The sequence below is a fragment of the Astatotilapia calliptera genome, chromosome 6, assembly GCF_900246225.1.
Source record: "Astatotilapia calliptera chromosome 6, fAstCal1.2, whole genome shotgun sequence".
NCBI lineage: Eukaryota > Metazoa > Chordata > Actinopteri > Cichliformes > Cichlidae > Astatotilapia > Astatotilapia calliptera.
In genome coordinates, this window is record NC_039307.1 from 15,893,386 (window position 1) to 15,915,570 (window position 22,185).

General features: G+C 39.6%; 1 protein-coding gene across 1 annotated transcript; it reads left to right on the forward strand.

The window, feature by feature from the left end:
- The first annotated feature begins 4,279 nt into the window (after positions 1-4,279).
- Positions 4,280-22,185, forward strand: jpt1a (Jupiter microtubule associated homolog 1a). The gene is made up of 5 exons (XM_026170561.1): positions 4,280-4,500; positions 6,776-6,918; positions 19,767-19,864; positions 20,136-20,163; positions 20,681-22,185. Exons 1-5 carry the CDS (start codon positions 4,445-4,447, stop codon positions 20,812-20,814), a joined length of 459 nt encoding a protein of 152 aa, XP_026026346.1. The 5' UTR covers positions 4,280-4,444; the 3' UTR covers positions 20,815-22,185.

Genomic DNA, 22,185 nt, shown 5'->3' on the forward strand with positions numbered 1-22,185 from the left:
CCATTATTCCATAGCCAATAAAATACAGTGGATATGTAGTCAGTTTTCAAAAGTAATCAGTGTCTAGATAATGATCTCTTGAATGACGTAATGAGCTGTGTGTGCATATGCATGTCCCCACTTGCCCTGCTATTGTCTTTATTCTTCAAGCTTAGTCCCTCTACCAGATGCCTTGGAGTTTGAGTCTTGTGCAGCGTCTGCTGTTCCTAGACTACACTACACTTTTCTGAACATAGATCTTTGTCATCCCTACAGTCTGCTGGACGCAAATCTTGTTCTTTCCATTCAGCTGACTTGTCAAAACTGGCCTTACTGCAGGTATTTCATAGTTTCCCACGGGTCTCTATGGCTCCAGTTTGCTGGGGGATTCTAAAGTACTGTCCTCAATATATTCAATCTTGCTTTCTAATAATAGTCCTTTTGCTTCTCACTATGTTCCTTCTCTTTATTTACCATCTGACCGCACTTAACCAGTCCGAATGGCATTCCGATGATGATGCTGTTGATCTTACTCGGGAATTGATGTCTCATTCGTGGCTGGCATACAGCTTGAGGTCATCCATGTAGAGGAGGTGGTTAACGTTTGCTCCATTCTGTTGTCTGTATCTGGAGCCAGTCTTAAGAATGATATGGCTGAGAGGGTTCAGGTCTTGGTAAATCCTGCAATTGTACTTTTGCACTAGACGGCCTCTAGTGTTGTTCTCAGGGTCCCTTTGATTGTTCATGTCCATTTGTGACTCATTGTGTCATAGGCTTTCTTGTAATTGTAATTCTAACTACTCTTGTGCAGAGTAGTCACTTTTGAGGCCAGACTGACCAATGTTCCGGCAGCATGGTGTTTTTTCTCTGTTTTTTCTCTCAATTCCTTTCTGGGCCCATGTATTGAGTCCTACGCCTATTCATCTGGAACAGGGGTCTCAAATTTGCAGCCCATGGGATGCTTGCAGCCAGTATGTTGACAAGAAGAAATTCAATTTTGCAGTTTGGCCCTTGAAGTTCCTTTTTTTGTTAGGAAGTATATGTTTTTTGTTGAGTGCAATGTTCAAGTAAGCTCTTTAAAAAGCAGAAACTTATTTAATATGAAGACATTATGAGCAGAGAGTACAAACATGTTGAGAGTTTGGGTGTGTTAGTTCAGTGAAAGTTATTTGTAAAGAAAACAAATTTCACTAGCAGTCAAAAACTAATATGTACACTTATCTCTACATTTTTATTTTGTTAAATACAAACAAAATTATAGCACAAGTGCTGCCACGTGTCTGGTTAGAAAGAGAGTACCAATTAGTGTTTTTTGGTAGTTCAATGAAAGGCTTCAGTTAGTTAAGAGAAGAAGAAGTTTGCTGATGTCTTCAACCTGTCATTATCCCAGGCTTTAGTCCCATGCATTTTCAAATCCTCCACAGTCATACCAGCCCCCAAAAGACTGGACATATCCACCCTAAATGACTTCAGGCCAGTGGCACTCACACCAGTTGCCATAAAGTGCCTAGAAAAACTGGTTCTCACACATATCAACCACATGGTCCTGGACACTGTCCATCCGCTCCAGTTTTCTTGCTTTCCCAATCGATCAGTGGATGACACAATAGCAATAGCCTTACACCACACTCTGCAACATCTGAAGAGTAGCAGAATGTAGAGCAGGATGCTTTTATTGTACTCCAGTTCTGCTTTCAATACCATGCGTCCGGGCAAGCTGACCAAGAAGCTGACATACCTTGGCGTCCCAACTCCCAACTGGATTCTGGATTTCCTGACAGATGGACCACAGGTGGTGAGAATGGGAGGACGAGCGTCTGCTGCGCTTACAGTCAGCACAGGGTCCTCGGCGGGCTGTTGCCTCAGCCCCAAACTCTCCACCCTGTATATGAATGACTGTGTCTCCACCCAGGATAACATCTTTGTCATTAAATACGCTGATGAGACCACCATCCTACGGTTTATCAAGGTGGGCATGAGTCAGGGTACAGCCCTCTTGTAAAGGGGGTATACTTTATAATTTACAATTTATATTAGTTTTGTGTTGTCTTGTTTATGTCCTTCAATGCACATATTAAACAAATATATAAGACTGCGTTCTTCCATTTGCACAACATCTCTAAAATTAGAAATATCCTGTCTCAGAGTGACGCTGAAAAACTATTTCATTTATTTATTACTTCCAGGCTGGACTACTGTAATTCATTATTATCAGGATGTCCAAAAAACTCACTGAAAAGCCTTCAGCTAATCCAAAATGCTGCAGCAAGAGTACTGACAGGGACTAGAAAGAGAGAGCATATTTCTCCTGTTTTGGCTTCCCTTCATTGGCTTCCTGTTAAATCCAGAATTGAATTCAAAATCCTGCTCCTCACATACAAGGTCTTAAATAATCAGGCCCCATCTTATCTTAATGACCTTGTAGTACCATATCACCCTATTAGAGCACTTCGCTCTCGCTCTGCAGGCCTACTTGTTGTTCCTAGAGTATTTAAAAGTAGAATGGGAGGGAGAGCCTTCAGTTTTCAGGCCCCTCTTCTGTGGAACCAGCTTCCAGTTTGGATTCGGGAGACAGACACTATCTCTACTTTTAAGATTAGGCTTAAAACTTTCCTTTTTGCTAAAGCATATAGTTAGGGCTGGACCAGGTGACCCTGAATCCTCCCTTAGTTATGCTGCAATAGACATAGGCTGCCGGGGGATTCCCATGATGCATTGAGTTTTTCCTTTCCAGTCACCTTTCTGACTCACTATGTGTTAACAGACCTCTCTGCATTGAATCATGTCTGTTATTAATCTCTGTCTCTCTTCCACAGCATGTCTTTTATCCTGTCTTCCTTCTCTCACCCCAACCGGTCGCAGCAGATGGCCACCCCTCCCTGAGCCTGGTTCTGCCGGAGGTTTCTTCCTGTTAAAAGGGAGTTTTTCCTTCCCACTGTTGCCAAAGTGCTTGCTCATAGGGGGTCATATGATTGTTGGGTTTTTCTCTGTATCTATGAAGCGCCTTGAGGCGACTTATGTTGTGATTTGGCGCTATATAAATAAAATTGAATTGAATTGAATTTATTTTTGCCTATTTTTTTCAAGCATGCTTAGTATGACTGAGAGAGCAAAAGAATTCCAATGTGCCTTGACTGCTGATTTATGCACATATGGCAAATAATGAACCTTGAACCTTAATCTTAGCTCCTATGATGCCTGACAGGAACTTCCATTTTTTGCTGAAGCAGGTTACTGGTTGGTAGATGGATGGGGCCAATCCCTTCTGGGATCCTTGGGCTTCAGGAATGTCTGGCCTTCAGTTAATCATTCTGGGTGTTTCATCCATTAACAGCTGGTTCATTTATGCTGCAAGATGCTCATGAAATGCAGTTAACTTCTTTAGGGAGTAGGTGTGAATCATGTCAGGGCCTAGTGCTGTACAGTGCTAGGATGTCTGCCACTGTAATGGTTACTGGGTCCTGTTTAGGGAGATAGAGTGACTCACACTTCAATAGCTCTGAGTAAGTTTAATATCCATCTTTTGTATGAGATGTTTTTCGTATGGTGTTGAATTTGAATTTATCTTATTGTGTGTCACCTCCTGTCATGCTTCATTTCCTCATTTAGGGACATTTTGTTATACATCCCTTAAAATTTGGAGAAGTGCACTTGTAGTGAAAAGTTTACATACACTCACCATGAGCATGATCATGGTAGTTTGGGGCTTTTAGAATCAGAATCAGAATACTTATTAATCCCAGAAGAAATTATGTATAAGTGAACAGTCAGCATGCTGTTAACGCATCCTCGGGCTTCTTTGTACTGCTCTTTGTCCATGGTGGAAATATTTTACAGCATACATCTTAAATGACTTTAAGATGTATTTGAAGAGACCTAAAATTCATTCCAGATACACAATATAACCATCCCTCCCAAACAGTGGTCACAAATCAGTCCAAATGTGTGGTAGTGGGCACATCTGCCATATTGAGATAATCCATCCCACCTCACAGGTGTGCCACAAATTTGAAGATATTTTGGATTTGGATTTTCTCTAATCCACAAATTCAAAATATACATACGGTCCAGCTCTAATCAGAGAAAACCGGAAATATGAAAATTGGCTTCACACTTAAATTCAAGGTGTCATTTTTGTTAATGGTTAGATAGCAAAGGGCAACTCCTCAGCTGCAAAATTTATATCCCTAAGCACACTAACATACAGTTTCACGTGAGCTAATTGAACCACAGAATCGCAGCCCCTTTTTTCCCCACAGTTGTCTTATTTTATTTTGAAACAACAGCCGGAAGTGAGATCTCTTTCGTCGTTTAGTTCTACACTGGTCCTCTCAGACTGGAAGCAGGTTGACTGGGAGCCACCAGCTAGGGTGGATAGTGATGAGGTGGTGAAATACTGCTTATGAGAGTGTAGTTTGGTTGCATACTGATAGGCTTAACATACTGTACGACATCTTGTGCAAAAATGACGACTACTACGACATTTCAAGGGATGGAGCCCGGTGCTAAAAGCAGTTCCAGGTAAAAGGCGTCTTTCAGACCTCTGTGTATCCGTTAGCCATCCACCATGAAGCCAACAAGTCCAGCATCCTCTGACTTTACCCCAACGCGAAACACAGGCTAACGGAGAAAAATAGACGACCGTTTTGTTGTTGCCCCTGCCTGTAATTGTTACTAAGGCGCCTAGACATAGTTTGAAAGTAAAGCCGTCGACGATACAATTATAAAGCTTGCTACCACGCCTTCCCATTTTGCCCATCCGGATATAGCATTCGAACGTGAGCGTTAGTTAGCAAGACAACACGTCTGTACCGCTGCCTTTTGTGGAGAGAGGATGCTTAGCGAGCTGATGCAGACTAATCGTGGTTCCGAGGCCTTTTATGCCTTCGTGTGTTTGTACTGCATTTCCTGCTTGAGTATTTTGTGGTTATTGTTTGGAAAACGTAGGGGAGTAAATATATATTCATTCAGCTGGGTGGGGTTCCCGCAGATTTCTGATCAGGGAAGCGAGATTATTATCGGAGGTGCAGTAAGACATGCTTTAGTCTGTCTTGCATATGGTCTGATTGAGGCGAGGGCCATGTTACTGCTGGCCACACCTGACATTATATAGACCATACACTGAATTCCACGTGTATTGTATTCGTTTATTAGATGCAATGAACATCTGATTTAAGACCAATATAAAAAAATAAATGAGCACTATTTAAACGAATGAGTTTTCAGAAAGTTATATGGTTATTGTAGCAAATTCAGTAGCACCATAATTACAGTGCACTTGGACGAAAGCATATTTTAATCATCATCACGCTGTAAAAACACAAACTGTTGTTATCTTTAGTGTTTTTGGAAACGTATACCAAAATAACATTGTTAAAATCTGCTGCATGTACAGCATAGAAAATTTAAGTTTCCTCAATTATATAGTCTCAATTACCCATGTATAAGGCACATCTGTATAAGGCACATCAGCTGGAATTAATTTGGTGCTAAAAGGTGCTCATAATACATTGTATTAATATAGTTTCGCAGCTGTTATAAGTTAGGTAATACAAAATGCAGTAGGAGATATGAGGATTAAAAAATATTTACTTTCACAATATTTGAAGAATCAAGGTATTCTGACACCTGTCATTTATACACAAACCATAAACACGCATATGCCACACCTGTGCATAAAGTACAATCCACATATTTAACACTGTTAAATAGCCTACTCCATTTTTAAGCATAACTAGTATAATGTATCACATAAATCACAGGTTAGTAATAATTATTGTCATTATCATATTTAATTGTTTTAGTGCACCATACATGCCATACATTATTGATTTGAAACGGCTCCTGTTATTTTCTAAAACTATATTTTTCCAGTTTTGCTTGTTTATTTTTATCAATACTGTTCTTACTTTCAGATAAATGTAGATTATACCTTTAGTGCAATAACTTTATATATTGCAGATTTTCCACTGCCCATTACCCAGAGTTCTTTAATAGAATCCCATAATAGACTGGGGGGGGGGTTTGCACCAATTATATACTGAACATGGTTGTATTTATGAATTAAACTCTTCATATACCATGATATCACATCTATAGATCTGAGGTTTCAGGTGTTATATTTATTTGATAGATATATCTCTCAAGTCTGTCTCGGTGTATGATATTCTAAACAGCAACTGAGTTGTGAGGTTATGTGGTGTAAAGAAAATTTTAGCCATTTAGTAATTTACATTTCTTTCTCTACCACTTAAAATCTGGCAGATGTACAGAAACCCATCGCTTAGTATAATAAATCTGTCTGATTCATTACTGGGTTAATCTAGTTTTGTTTTCACTTTTACTTTATGTTTCATTAAGAATTTTTAGTTTCAGTTAGTTTCACAATGGAGCTTGCTCATTTCGGTTTAGTGATTTTGTTTTCTTTTTATTCGTTTATTTGTTTCGTCATTGTCAGTGTCCCCACAGCAGGGAGATCCGCATTTTTCATATGGCAGATTATTATTTTTGGCTGACCTTCCTGCTCATTGCCCAAGGGATCCATGTTCCGTTCTTGGAATGAACCTAATATGTTAGTTTTCAGTTTTGTTTTAGTTGATTATAAAAAACTGTAGTCGTGACTCTTACACACTCCCCCCACTGGGATGCTCATTGTTGTACGAGCCAAAACACAATTCACTGAATTTTATTGATATGAGTATAAGCGAAGCATTAATTCTAAGGCATAACATTTAATAAATACATATAAATATTGGTAGAAAAGTGAGAAGAAACAGAAGAGTCTCTCTCTTTCCAGGGTTTTGCGCCCTCCTGGTGGTGGCTCCAACATTTCGCTTGGTGCAGATGAGGAGAAGCCGCCTGTCCGGAAAAACAAGATGGCGTCTAGCGTTTTTGCCGAGCCAGAAGACCCTTATGCTAATCGAAGGAACAACCCACCAGGTAATATCTGCATCACATCTGCACATATGTTGCTTTTGTCAAAAAACCTACAGCTCAATTTGCCATAGCCATCTTATTTAGAAAATGTATCCAGAATCTGTTTCCAGTCATGATAGTTCACACAGCAGGTTAGCTTCCCAAAAGATCGTGATTATATATTGGACCAAAAGTGTTTGTCTCGTAAGCAACAAGTTTGCAGAAATCTTGAATATTTGTGTAGTTTTGACTGCTTCAATTCCTTGTTAAAGCACAGGGTTTATTGTTTAAAATGAAAATGTTCAGAATGGCCTTTTTAATTTAATTAATTATTTTTATAGCGCCAATTCACAATAGCAGTAATTTTTTATTGTAGGATGAAGACCCTGTAATATTAGACAAAAAAACAAACAAACAAACAAACCCAAACTACAGTATATTAAATGCAGGAGTGGTGTATAAACGAACAGGGAATGAAAAGCAATGAGTGAAGAAGAAATACTCAGTAGATCACAGGAACCCCCTTAGTAACCTAAGGCTATTACAGCATAACTAAAGAATGATTCAGGGTAACTTGACCCAGAAAGGAATGTTTTAAGCCTAATCAAAAAGTAGAGAGGGTCCCAAATCCAAACTGGGAGCTGGTTCCATAGTAGATTGACCTGTTAGGTTGAAGGTTGTTGCCCCGATTCTACTTTTAAAAAAACTACAAACTTTAAGTAAGCCTGCATTCTGAGAGTGAAGTGCTCTGTTAGAACATAAAACCATGGGAAAATAGCAGTGGTTTATTTTTATAGTTTCTGTCAGAACACTGCACCATTCTGGAGAAACTGAAGGCTTTTCAGGGAGCGTTTAGAGCAGACTGTTAGTAAGGATTTACAAAAGTCCAGCCTAGAAGTGTTAAATGTACAAACTAGCTTTTCAGCATCACATTTCAGACTTTTTTTTCGCAAGCTGAATGAAGTAAGTGCTACATATTTGTTTAATGTGCGTGTTGAAGGACATATTCTGATCAAAAATGACTACAGGCTAAAGAGTAAGTATCTGGTTAGACAACATGTGCCGAAGATTGTTAAGATGGAGTACAATAACTTCAAATGTCTGAATTGAGAGGTAGGAAATAAGAAGCAATCCAGACCTTTATTTTTTTAAGACATACCTATAGCTTAACTACACTCAACAAAAATATAAACGCAACACCTTTGTTACTGCTCCCATTCCCCATGGGATGGACGTAGAGACCTAAAATTCATTCCAGATACACAATATAACCATCCCTCCCAAACAGTGGTCACAAATCAGTCCAAATGTGTGGTAGTGGGCACATCTGCTATATTGAGATAATCCATCCCACCTCACAGGTGTGCCACATCAGGATGCTGATCTGACATCATGAGTAGTGCACAGGTGTACCTCAGACTGCCCACAACAAAAGGCCACCCTGGAATGTGCAGTTTTTTGCGCTATTGGGGGTCTGGGGACCCAGAACCGGTCAGTATCTGGTGTGACCACCATTTGCCTCATGCAGTGCAACACATCGTCGCATGGAGTCTATCAGATTGTCAATTGTGGCCTGTGGAATGTTGGTCCACTCCACTTCAATGGCTGTGCGAGGTTGTTGGATATTCGTGGGAACTGGTACACGCTGTCGTATACGCCGGTCAAGCACATCCCGAACATGCTCAATGGGTGACATGTCCGGTGAGTATGCTGGCCATGCAAGAACTGGGACATTCTCAGCTGCCATCTGCCCTGAACAATGTGAACCATGATTCATCCGTGAAGCGCACACCTCTCCAACGTGCCAGACGCCATCAGATGTGAGCATTTGCCCACACAAGTCTGTTACGGCGACGAGCTGGAGTCAGGTCAAGACCCCGATGAGGACGACGGGCATGCAGTTGAGCGTCCCTGAGACGGTTTCTGACAGTTTGTGCAGAAATTGTTTGGTTGTGCAAACCAATTGTTCCAGCAGCTGTCTGGGTGGCTGGTCTCAGACGATCTTGGAGGTGAACCTGCTGGATGTGGAGGTCCTGGGCTGGTGTGGTTACACGAGGTCTGCGGTTGTGAGGCCGGTTGGATGTGCTGCCATATTCTCTGAAACGCCTGTGGAGACGGCTTATGGTTGAGAAATGAACATTCAATGCACGGGCTACAGATCTGGTTGACATTCCTGCTGTCAGCATGCCAATTGCACGCTCCCTCATTGCTTGTGGCATCTGTGGCATTTTGCTGTGAGACAAAACTGCACATTCCAGGGTGGCCTTTTGTTGTGGGCAGTCTGAGGTACACCTGTGCACTACTCATGATGTCAGATCAGCATCCTGATGTGGCACACCTGTGAGGTGGGATGGATTATCTCAATATAGCAGATGTGCCCACTACCACACATTTGGACTGATTTGTGACCACTGTTTGGGAGGGATGGTTATATTGTGTATCTGGAATGAATTTTAGGTCTCTACGTCCATCCCATGGGGAATGGGAGCAGTAACAAAGGTGTTGCGTTTATATTTTTGTTGAGTGTAATTGATTTGTGTCATTTAGCCTCATGGATATATACATCCGGGTATCATCTGCATCATCTGAAAATAAATAGTCATTGTCTCATTGTAGAAACCTCTGGAACACCATGGTTTAATAAGTCTTATTGTTGCAGTGCTGAATATATACAGTTGTGGGTATGAATGTGATGGTAAGTTTGGTCTTTTAATGATTTCTTTGAAATATTATTGTGGTAGAATGATTGTACAGCATAGATCTTTAATGATTTTAAAAAACAAAAATGGGGTGCACAACTTTGAATTTGTTTATGATTTTTTTTCTAATCCACACATGGTCAAAGTATACATATACCCACTAATATTTGGTTAAATGGCACTTAGCAAGAAACCTCGACCTCAACCAGATGCTTTTAGTAGTTATTAACAAGCTTCTGGCATAATTCTGGCTGGATCTTTGACCGCTTGTTTTGGCTCATAGAGTTCATTTAAATTGGTTGGTTTCCTGGCACAGACTTGGCTTTTAGGCATAATTCACAAATCGTCAGTAGAGTTAAAAAGGGTTGGTCGGGGCTTTGGGTAGGCCATTCTAAATGGATTAGAGAAAGTCCAAAACAAATGAAAACTTGTGCACCCAATTCTTGTATTTTTATAAATCATTAAAGATGTATGCTGTACAATGATTCCATCCTGAAAAAAAGAAGTTCAACGAAATGATAGAAAACCAAACTTACCATGACATTCATGCACATGACAATGGTATGTAGACTTTTGGCCTTAAGTGTACTTTCCTAAATGTAGATTGATGCACAACAACAAAAAAAACACAGAAAAAAGGAAATGAAACTAGACATGAGGTAAATATGATGCTAGGTATTGCAATTTTTATTTGCTTCTCTTGTTCCAGAGCATTTTCCCCAAATGAGCATGAGACACACCTAAAAAGAAAATAAATTATTTAAACATCAACATAATTTTAAAAGTACATCTTACAAAATAGGTCTATTACGCATACAGCTACAAAAATGGCTCTTCAGTACTGAATGTCTACTGTAAATTTGAAGATCTCAGGGTCTCTAGTGAAACAGTTTTTAATGTATGATGTTAGAAATATATTATAAATTGTCATTAGTAAATTTATCCTTCTATCATTTGGGGAATTGGCCTCTGGATACCTTTTGGCAACTTAAGATAGACACTGTTGTGATAGGCCTGTAAAAAAAGTGGTAGGAAGTATCACATACAATGGTGTGTTGGTGGAAAGTCCAGAGACATGAATAACCATGTGATGACATCAGTGTAAAATACACTTCACCAAGAAAGTAGCTGACATCAGGAAGCCTACATCAGGAAGTGTTCAAGGGTCTATTAATATATGGGGGAATTTACTTAACAATAGAGAGTAGTTTAGTATTAACAATCTTTTCATCTTCTGAGCCACACAATAAAGATTTGAGTAATACTATAGTACCTACAGGATCTTTAAAGTCCTGTATGATTTCATACCAAATGCAAGAAAAGCTTCCACACAGTTCCTTCCTCCTTTTTTACTTCTCATATTGAGTGGTTGAAAGTAATAGTCCTCTCTTTGTTCTGAAAGTTTAAGCTGGATATAATTCACTCAAGTCCCAGCTTTCAGTTCCTTCTTTTACTTCTCTGTGTTTTGGTGTTTTGAGAAGTGGGACACTTGTCCTGAGTTGTTTTGAACTTTGATTAAGCAGAGTAAGGTCTTCTTCGAATTAGCAGGCTCAAGTATATTTCTTTCCTTCTCCTTTCAAGAAGTGATTTACTCACAGTCACTGAGCAGGTTTCTTTTTTTCTGCTTACTTACCTAACCTGATCTGCAACTGCCACAGCATGTTTGTCAAAGACAAGAGAGAGAGTAAGAGATTTATGTGTTTACAGAGACACGTGGGGTGGTATGGGATCACATTACATTTCTGTTTAACACAGTAATGTAACGTTATTTTACTGAATTCAGTAATCACATTATATTTACAAATCAAAAGGTTAATAAATGAATGCCAAGCATGTTTTTTTTTTCAATTATTTCCACAATGACTGATTTAAAAAGGAAAAAAAATCAAACATGGAATTGTTTTTCACATACTTCCGCACAGTCAGCTGATTCCAGTTGGTGTGCTTGGAGAAGGAAAATGGTAGAGTAGTTTACAGCTTTTTAGACGTGGAGATATCTGCATTACTTATATTTCTCCTTTATAGCATTCAAGCCTTAGTTCGTACCTGTGGCTGTTTCTACAGTTGACTGGCCACCGCTGCGAAGTACTCTCTGGGCTGGTGTTTAACTTTGCTGTTGTCTTTGTGTTAAATCTTAAAGAAACAGCTTGTGTATCTCTTCATTAGAGTAGTAATTTGTGCCCTTGTTTGGGCTTGTAATTATGTGAAAATGCAATTCAGAAAATATTATGGAGTAAAGCAAAAGTGCTACAGTGAGTACTGTAACAAATTACCTAACAAATTTTTATTTTAGGTAACAAGTAATGTTACTACTATGATATAACAACTCCATAAAATACCAAGACTATAGGAATAGCATGAATAGGAATAAATTTATCTGTTTATTTTTCATTGACCAAATGTCAAATTTTCAGTTGTTTTATGTCACGGTCTCCATTGCATGCTTTTATAAGCTCAAAGTACATATTCACATAAACTAATTATCATAAACGCTTCCTTGTTCTTTCTCAGAAGTGGATTTATTGTAATCCTGTGGCGTCATGAATGCTGCCAAGTCTAGACTGTCTGGAAATAAAGCAACAGGCACTCTATCTGAATAAAACACATTTTTGTGCTCACTATGTTCAGAACTCATGATCACTTTATTAGGTACACCTGTTGGACTGTGCATTAACACAAATATCTAATTGGGCAATCACATAATAGCAAATCAGTGTATTTAGCCATCCAGGCTAGTTTAATTGGATAAATAATGACTTGTGTCAGTGGTTTACCCTGGTGGTGGAATGTACACTTTAGTGTCTTAGTACCAATTGAGTAGGGCGGCAAACAAAAGATTATTTTGGCAGTCGGCTAATCTGCAAATGATTTTATTTTTGATTAATCAATTAATTCAATGCAATTCAATTTCATTTATACAGCGCCAAATCACAAAAACAGTCGCCTCATATATTGTGTCCCAAATCCAAACTAGGGGTGGGTTTTGGTGATTGATTTATCGATTAAAATCGATTCTGGCTTGGATAACGTGATATCGATTCATTAAAATCCTGAATCAATTTTTAAATCTAAATTTATGTTGCCCAAAACGCCAGAATCTCAGGTTAAACCTCACAAAATTTCAACAACCACCAAACAGCTAAAATAGTAAATGATAGCAGGTACACAGATTCTGCACTAAGATGTAAACACAAAGCACGGACCCGCCGACGGATCAGAATCAGTGAGATGTCGCCTTTCTCACCCGACGACATTGACACAGTCGGGCTGAAAGCCGACAGCTCACTGATTCTGATGTTTCGGCGGGTCCGCGCTTTGTGTTTACGCCCTTTTTTGCACTAGATTCTGAAGCTGGAGGTTTTTATCTCTCTCCAAACAATATTGACCGAACCAGCAGCAAAAGAAGATCCAAACTACGCTTCACATTTCGCTTCACATATCTTGTTTTCCCTTTCTTACTTTTGCTGTTTCGCTTCCAGCACGATAAAATCTCACTTCAGGCACAGCTCTCTGTCTCTTTTAGTGTACTTCAAGAACAGTGTCCCATCTAAAAATCTCAGTTTTCTCCATTATTTGCTTGCTTATTACCCACCAGTCTAACGTTGTTTACAGTGCTGTCGGCCGCTGTTTTTTTTCCTTTTACTTACTTCTGAAAAGAAAGCTTCATTTCTGCAGTTAAATAGGCTACTGAACAAATTTAAACTTTTTAAAATTATGCAAAATGCTTAGCTGTGCATGTAATAAAACCTCTGTAACTTTGCTCTGCTTCACTTCAGCAGCATCAGGTAATGTTCATCGAATCGAATCGTGGATCGAATCAATTCGGGACCTTCTGAATCGGAAACGAATTGATTCTAGAAATTACCTAGTCCCTGTCAGTACTCTTGCTGCAGCATTTTGGATTAACTGAAGGCTTTTCAGGGAATTTTTAGGACATCCTGGTAATAATGAAGTACAGTAGTCCAGCCTGGAAGTATTAAATACATGAACTAGTTTTTCAGCGTCACTCTGAGACAAGATATTTCTAATTTTAGAGATGTTGTGCAAATGGAAGAAAACAGTCCTACATATTTGTTTAATATTTGTTTTGAATGACATATCCTGGGGAAAAATGAATGACATTCTAAAAATGACAGTGTTACTGGAGGCCAAGGTAATGCTATCCAGGGTAAGTATCTGGTTAGATACCATATTTCTAGGAATTTTAGGGCCAAGTACAATAACCTCAGTTTTATCTGAATTAAGAAGCAGAAAGTTAGAGGCCATCCAGGTCTTTATGGCTTTAAGAGATTCCTGCATTTTAACTAATTGGTGTGTGTTATCTGGCTTCATGGACAGATAAAGCTGGGTGTCATCTGCATAGCAGTGAAAATATATGCTATGTCTTATGATGATACTGCCTAAGTGAAACATGTATAATATAAACAGAATTGGTCCTAGCACTGAACCTTGTGGATCTTCATAATTAACCTAGGTTTGTGTAGATGACTCTCCATTTACATGAACAAATTGGAGTCTTTTAAATAGATATGATACAAACTACTGCAGCGCAGTACCTGTAATACACACAGCGTGCTCTGCTCGCTCTAATAGAATATTATGGTCAACAGTATCAAACGCTGCACCGAGGTCTAGCGGGACAAGAGACGAGTCCACCGTCAGAGGCCACAAAAAGATCATTTGTAACCTTCACTAAAGCTGTTTCTGTGCTGTGATGAGCTCTGAAACCCAATTGAAACTCTTCAAATAAGCCATTCCTCTGCAGATGATCTGACTACTACTCTTTCAAGAATTTTTGAGATGAAAGGAAGGTTGTAGATTGGCTTATAATTAGCTAAGACAGCAGGGTCAAGAGACGGTTTATCTACTGCCAGCTTGAAGTCCTGTGGTAGCCCATTATTAGAGATGGGTTGATCATATTTAGGATTGAAGCATTAATTAATGGCAGGACTTCTTTGAGCAGTTTTGTAGGAATGGGGTCTAAAAGACATGTTGATGGTTTGGAGGAAGTAATTAGAAAAAGACTCTAAATATCAATGGTATGAAAGTAGCTGTGGATAATGTTACATATATGAGTTGATTATGAGTCATTTTTTCTCTAATGGTTAAATTTTTTGTGAAGAAGTAGGGTTGTTCTTATTTTCTTAAATCAGTGAAGATGTTCTAACTTTACAGAGGGCTTTTTCAAAAAGCAGCAAACTATTCTTCCGAGCTAAATGATGACCTTCTAAATTTGTATAACACCTTTTCCTCTCCAGCTTACCAGTTACCTGCATTAAGGTGCGCGTTTTAGAGTTACACCAGGGAGTCAAGTACTTCTGATTTGAGGCCTTATTTTTCACAGGAGCTACAGTAGCCAGAGTCATAGGTAGTGAGGAGGCAAAGTTATTAACAAGATAATCGACCCCTGTTAGTAGCGTTCAGGTAGCTTCTCTGCTCTGTGTTGGTACAGGGCATTGAAGATTACAACAGTGGGTGGATTATATTCTTTAACTTTAAATCTACTCCCCACTGCTGTGTAATCTATTATTGTAAATTTAAATGTTATTAGGAAATGATCAGACGGGAGATGGTTTTCAGGAAGCACTATTAAATGTCAGTTTCTATGCCATATGTTAAAACAAGATCTAGAGTGTGATTAAAGTGGTGGGTGGGTGCTTTTACATTTTGAGAGAAGTCAGTTGAGTCTAATAACAGATTAAATGCCGTGTCGTGACACCAGTGTGTGGACATTTTAAATGTCCGCACATTGCAGTGGTGCTGCTGTGGAGGAAAAGTTGTCTTTTGTGAAATTTCACCCACACAGAAGTCTCTGTCTTGATCTTCTTCCATTATTCCACTTGTCTCTCATTGAAAACGCTAGATCCAGGTAAACGGAAACAACTATTTGGGATTTCCTCTCTTTGGTTCACCGTTGTTTTCGCTGCATTTTTCTTTGTTAGTATTAAGCAAAAAAAAAATTTTCTGGCACAACTTCACCTGCTTCCAAGGTGCATGGAGAGGATGAAAGAATTCACAAAGTAGGAACTCCAGCAACACTTGAGGGAAGATGAACAACTTTAATAATTGACCAACGCGTTTCGGCTTGGGGCCTTCATCAGGGTCACAAGCCGAAACGCGTTGGTCAATTATTAAAGTTGTTCATCTTCCCTCAAGTGTTGCTGGAGTTCCTACTTTGTTAGTATTAAGCTCAGTCTTAGCAGACCATGAGAGAGATAGTGCCCCCATATCTTCCTGTAGTGTATTGCAGATATAAAAACATATTTATTTGGTTTTAGAATATGATGCATCAACATCAAAATTGCATATTGACAATTTTTCAAGTCAGCGTCATGAACTGTGTCGATGAATCACTACAACCCTACAGTTGAACAGTGTCTGAATGCAACAGCCTACCTGAATAGTTTTGCAGACAATGCTCCAAGTTTTCATGACCACAATGTACTAATCTTCTTATAGCTGCTTCCTGTTGGATAGTATACCATGCCACAAAGCTCAAACCATCTCATGTTCGTTTCTTGAACAATGTGCTCACTGTACTCAAATTGCCTGATCATTCACCTGAGCGTCTTTGCATTGTGCTGAACCGGAAGATTTCCATAATGGATTTCTGTCAAATCTGCAGCAACTACATATCATCAGTATGGATCAACGTCTCTGAGTTTCCAGCACCTTGTTGAATCTCTGACAGAAAGAATTAAGAAAGTTCTGAAAGCAAAATATGGGACCTAAACAATACCAGTAAAGTGTAGCTAAAAATAAAAAGTGAGCAGTAAATGTAATTTTAACACAGAAGTTACTCTTCAAACTATGGAAATTACAGGTGGAAGTGTAATTTGAAATAAAATGTGCAGTATTACCCTGTAGATTATGCGTAGGATATAGTACAAGTACTTAAAAATGAAAATGCTTAAAATTATTTTTTAATAGCAGTGCTTGCGTCAGTGTATTATTTTGCATCTGCTGTACACACACAGTAATGCGTGTACGAGCCAGATGTTCTTATTGGCACAGACCTAAACCCCCAAACGCTAGAGTACTCACTCATGACTTCATGATGTACAAAGACAAACAGCTCTGTGTGTCAAATACAGTGGGGCAAAAAAGTATTTAGTCAGCCACCGATTGTGCAAGTTCCCCCACTTAAAATGATGACAGAGGTCAGTAATTTGCACCAGAGGTACACTTCAACTGTGAGAGACAGAATGTGAAAAAAAAAATCCATGAATCCACATGGTAGGATTTGTAAAGAATTTATTCGTAAATCAGGGTGGAAAATAAGTATTTGGTCAATAACAAAAATACAACTCAATACTTTGTAACATAACCTTTGTTGGCAATAACAGAGGTCAAACGTTTACTATAGGTCTTTCCCAGGTTTGCACACACAGTAGCTGGTATTTTGGCCCATTCCTCCATGCAGATCTTCTCGAGAGCAGTGATGTTTTGGGGCTGTCGCCGAGCAACACGGACTTTCAACTCCCGCCACAGATTTTCTATGGGGTTGAGGTCTGGAGACTGGCTAGGCCACTCCAGGACTTTCAAATGCTTCTTACGGAGGCTCTCCTTTGTTGCCCGGGCGGTGTGTTTTGGATCATTGTCATGTTGGAAGACCCAGCCTCGTTTCATCTTCAAAGTTCTCACTGATGGAAGGAGGTTTTGGCTCAAAATCTCACGATACATGGCCCCATTCATTCTGTCCTTAACACGGATCAGTCGTCCTGTCCCCTTGGCAGAAAAACAGCCCCATAGCATGATGTTTCCACCCCCATGCTTCACAGTAGGTATGGTGTTCTTGGGATGCAACTCAGTATTCTTCTTCCTCCAAACATGACGAGTTGAGTTTATACCAAAAAGTTCTACTTTGGTTTCATCTGACCACATGACATTCTCCCAATCCTCTGCTGTATCATCCATGTGCTCTCTGGCAAACTTCAGACGGGCCTGGACATGCACTGGCTTCAGCAGCGGAACACGTCTGGCACTGCGGGATTTGATTCCCTGCCGTTGTAGTGTGTTACTGATGGTGACCTTTGTTACTTTGGTCCCAGCTCTCTGCAGGTCATTCACCAGGTCCCCCCGTGTGGTTCTGGGATCTTTGCTCACCGTTCTCATGATCATTTTGACCCCACGGGATGAGATCTTGCGTGGAGCCCCAGATGGAGGGAGATTATCAGTGGTCTTGTATGTCTTCCATTTTCTGATGATTGCTCCCACAGTTGATTTTTTCACACCAAGCTGCTTGCCTATTGTAGATTCACTCTTCCCAGTCTGGTGCAGGTCTACAATACTTTTCCTGGTGTCCTTCGAAAGCTCTTTGGTCTTGGCCATGGCGGAGTTTGGAGTCTGACTGTTTGAGGCTGTGGACAGGTGTCTTTTATACAGATGATGAGTTCAAACAGGTGCCATTCATACAGGTAACGAGTGGGGGACAGAAAAGCTTCTTACAGAAGACGTTACAGGTCTGTGAGAGCCAGAGATTTTCCTTGTTTGAGGTGACCAAATACTTATTTTCCACCCTGATTTACGAATAAATTCTTTACAAATCCTACCATGTGAATTCATGGATTTTTTTTTTCACATTCTGTCTCTCACAGTTGAAGTGTACCTCTGGTGCAAATTACTGACCTCTGTCATCATTTTAAGTGGGGGAACTTGCACAATCGGTGGCTGACTAAATACTTTTTTGCCCCACTGTATTTTATCCTTTACATATTTGGGGAAAGTAAAAACAAATGGCAGTAAAATGTTTAAGCATCTGTCCTTGTGGCAGCAGAGCTCAGTCTGTTAGAGAAAGTGCTCTGCTGACTATCCAGTTAAGTGGTGCACAGGGTGATTTAGTTCATCATGACCTCATAAGGTCACGTTTTCTGAAAATCCTGTGAATGCAATAACTTGAGAACAAGGCGAATTTATACCACAGGTGTATCTACTAGGTGGCTGCGGAGTAGCACTGATGGCCGTCTCACCAGCATCGGTGCCGGTGACACCGAGAGATGTGATGTTAGCAGGATTTGCAGGCATTCATTCAGCCAAAAAAGTCAGTTGGTCCTTTAGAATATGTTATAAAATGGGATGACGGTAAGCTGGTACCTTTTATCTGATATAATAAATGTGCAAAAAATAATAATACTGAAAAGTTTAAGAAGTTCATATTACGTAGTTGAAATGTCACATTAAGCTGTTGTCAATTTGGAGAATAGGACCACTTTTTTTCCGTGAGAACAAATTATAAAAATGTAAATTTGCCTTTTTGGCCTTCTTCTCTACCCCCAATCATGTGTTGATAGACAGTATTTCTGAATAGCCGTTATTTATACCGAAACTGACAGACACATGCGTTGCTGTTAGGCTTGTGAATAAGGGTACTGAGAATGAACCAGAAACCCCCTGGAGGCGAAAAGGAAATGGCCTACACAGTAAAAGTGGCCTACGCAGGAGAACATGACTGCGCATCTAAATTAACCTCAGTGTGAAAATGGTTGTTGTAAGACGGACATTTCGTGCGAAAGTGTAACTAAAGAAATGTCAAACTTCCCCAGAGCACAATTTAAAACTGGAAGGTCATATGTAGGAGTCCAGTCAGTGCGCAGCTGTTTGAATAGCTTCTATCATGAGATTGTTATTTCCTGCCCTCACAAATGTCATTTATTACTTGCAAATATTTCATGGGAAACTGAAAATGTGTCATTTATCTGCTTATAATCAGGCCATTTATTACATATTTGCATCTGGTTGCATCGATCAATGCTCTCTGATTTAGGTGTCGCTGTTTTGTTTTGTTTTTCAATTAGATTTTGTAGAAAATCTGTGAAGAACGAAGTGTGGAGGATTGTGTCAGTCAGGCGTGTCTGACAGTTGGCTCGGCTTGGGGTATTTTTAAATCTCCGGGGTCTCATTGCCTCAGAGAAGTTTTAATGCACCAATTCTCAGATGTTGTTATTCAGTGATGTTTTTTTGAGATGCCTTTTTATTTTCCACTGGTGGATCATTAAAACACAGTTCTTGAGACATGCTGGCAGTGATAAGGGATAGTCCCATATGTGTGTCTGCCTGTCTGTCCAGCTCTGCAGTCCAGACTGAAACAGCTCAACACAGACACACATATAATACGTGTTTATTTAAATTGGGATTGTCTTTCTCGTTATTCCCAATATTTCATTCCTCTTCTAGGCGGGAAACCAACAGGTGTGCTGTGTGGAGAGCCATCGGCCCCCCTGAGGAGAGGAGGAAATCATACTACCAGTCACTTGGGGGACACGCCCACCACAGTAAGACAAAGGCTCAGATCATGAGATGCACAGAGAAAGGAAGTGAAACTTAAGGCCAAACAAACACCAAGAAACAGCTTAAGTCCAAACTATTTAAAGTATCAATGTTTTCCTCTTCTTCCTTTTGAGAAATTACCAAATGACACTTGGGTTGTAACTAGTGCTGTTGAACTGCGCTGTGAATGTGCGTTTTTCCATCAAAACAGTTGTACAAAGTTCCTTTATGAAGTTGTCAAACATTCATCCTTTCTTTTCTGCTTATCTTGATTAGGATGGAGATATCTCTGTACGTGAAAATGGTAAGAGCATGTTTCTTGATCACATCATTGTTATTTTAGTTCGAAACCTCCCTGCACCCAAACTGTTGGCACATTTATACAAGTCAGTTTTAATATAATGCTTACAACACATACACAGAAAGGAGAGGAAAAGAAACACTGACATGGTAATATTATTATTCCCCCTGACTCCCCCAGTCTGCCTCCCTGAGTTAACTATACATAAGGTTTAATGGTCTGCTTGAATTTAGAGCTGTAGAACCAGTTTACCAGGGGAAACTAAATATGTGCAAAGCAAACTAACTTTCAAGCTTAGTGTTCATTTGAAAACAGGGCAGGAGAAGCAAATTATTGTTATCTGCAGTTGAGTTGAAATGGAGAGTAAACTGAAAACAACAGGAAACACCCACATCCAATGGCATTCATAGTTTGTTTAGAGAGTGAACACGATAAACTTGACACACAGACTGTGCTTTCAAGTAGAAGTCATAAGGGAACATTTCCTTATTTATTTTGTAAACTGTCTTTTGATGCTCAGAAAACAGCGCTGCTGAGCCTGAAGCAGTTCGAGAGCAGCAAGATGAGGCCCCCCAGGCTGAGGAACCCTGTGCAGGACTACCATCTGGCCGCCGAAACCCCCCGGGGGGCAAGTCCAGCCTGATCCTTGGTTGAAAGCCACTCGACTACCCCTCCTTACCTCCATTCATCTTCGAACATCTTTTTTATTTAAAGCAAGAATCCCCAGCTCATTTGTCTGTCCTGCAGGAATCCTCTGATGTCCAGCAGACACCAGTCTCCTCCACACCCCCAAGTGCATTGTTTTGATACCTCTTTTTTGAAAACCGTTTTGTACTGTTTTTATTGTTTGTTTATTTTGACAGAAGCACTTTATGTATTTCTATGTATACGGTTCAAAGTCTGTCTTTACCTCTGAAATGCATTTGACCTGCCAGGTAGGGTACAAGGCTCACATTTCTCACATCAGCCAAATGGTAAATCTCCCCTAACTTTAATGCAACAGCACAAGCTGTGAATGAATAGAGAAGCATTTTGTAGAACACAAGCAAAGGAAAAAAAGCTTTTGCTCCGTGTTGATCTTTGACCCAATCTTGCATGCATGTCCAGTCTTTAACGTATGAATGTGAGAAGAAACATAACTGTGAATTTTCTTCCGTTTAATCTGTTAAATACTTTTTCTTTTTTTTGTTGTGAAACAATTCTTGTTCTTGTTGTTGCATGAAGTTGGACTCTTTCTACTGATTATAGTATTATTATCCACAGGATTCTCATAAATTACTGTCATTATGATCTGGAAAATGCAGACATTTGTCTTCAGTTGAGTACTGTAGGGTCACATGCCAGGTAAAATAAAAAAACTAAACAAAAAAAACAAAAGAAAGTTGGAACAAGCTGTTTTTGCTACTGTCTCGAGCATTAGATTATTGTAACCCCAGTGCCGGTTTTAAGTGCCCCGTGTTTTTATAGGTAAAATTTACTCCAAATTTTACTCTAAAGTGCGCCTGTTTGTGTGTTAGGCTACAGCATCAAACAAGGTTGGGTTTCTTAATTGCATCCTACCAGTATCACAGATGGGTGTTTTTTCCATTGCATTTGCATTGAAAATCCATGGACTGTTTATAGTCCCGACAGCTGTGTTCCTGGTAAACCCATCCTAGATTTGACAAGTGACCTTATGACAACCCAGCCTTCTTTTCACTGCTCTCCCCCTTTTATACATTAGTTGGTATTCTTGCTCACTGGAAATTTAGAACAATCTTTCTGTAACTTTCACGTGGCATTATTCCAACCAAAATTCTTCTACTTGCTTCTGTCCTCTTGAGTCACCTGCATGACAGCAAGCTGTCACGCAAGAAAATCTGCATTTTAAGTTTGCATTGTTTAGTGTTGTGTCTTTCTCTTATGTTTATTATGATGCAGCACTTGCATCATACCATTTCCTGTTGCTGGATGTAAGTCACTGCTGAAATTTAAAATCAATAAATGGCACAAGTGGACATTGACATTAAATCAGTTTTGACCATC

What these genes read in the sequence shown, in the direction of transcription:
- jpt1a (XM_026170561.1), top strand. Translation starts at nt 4,445, where the DNA reads ATGACGACTACTACGACATTTCAAGGGATGGAGCCCGGTGCTAAAAGC. An exon ending in TCGAAGGAACAACCCACCAG is followed by an intron (nt 6,919 to 19,766) that starts GTAATATCTGCA and finishes TTCCTCTTCTAG; the next exon opens with GCGGGAAACCAACAGGTGTG. An exon ending in TGGGGGACACGCCCACCACA is followed by an intron (nt 19,865 to 20,135) that starts GTAAGACAAAGG and finishes TATCTTGATTAG; the next exon opens with GATGGAGATATCTCTGTACG.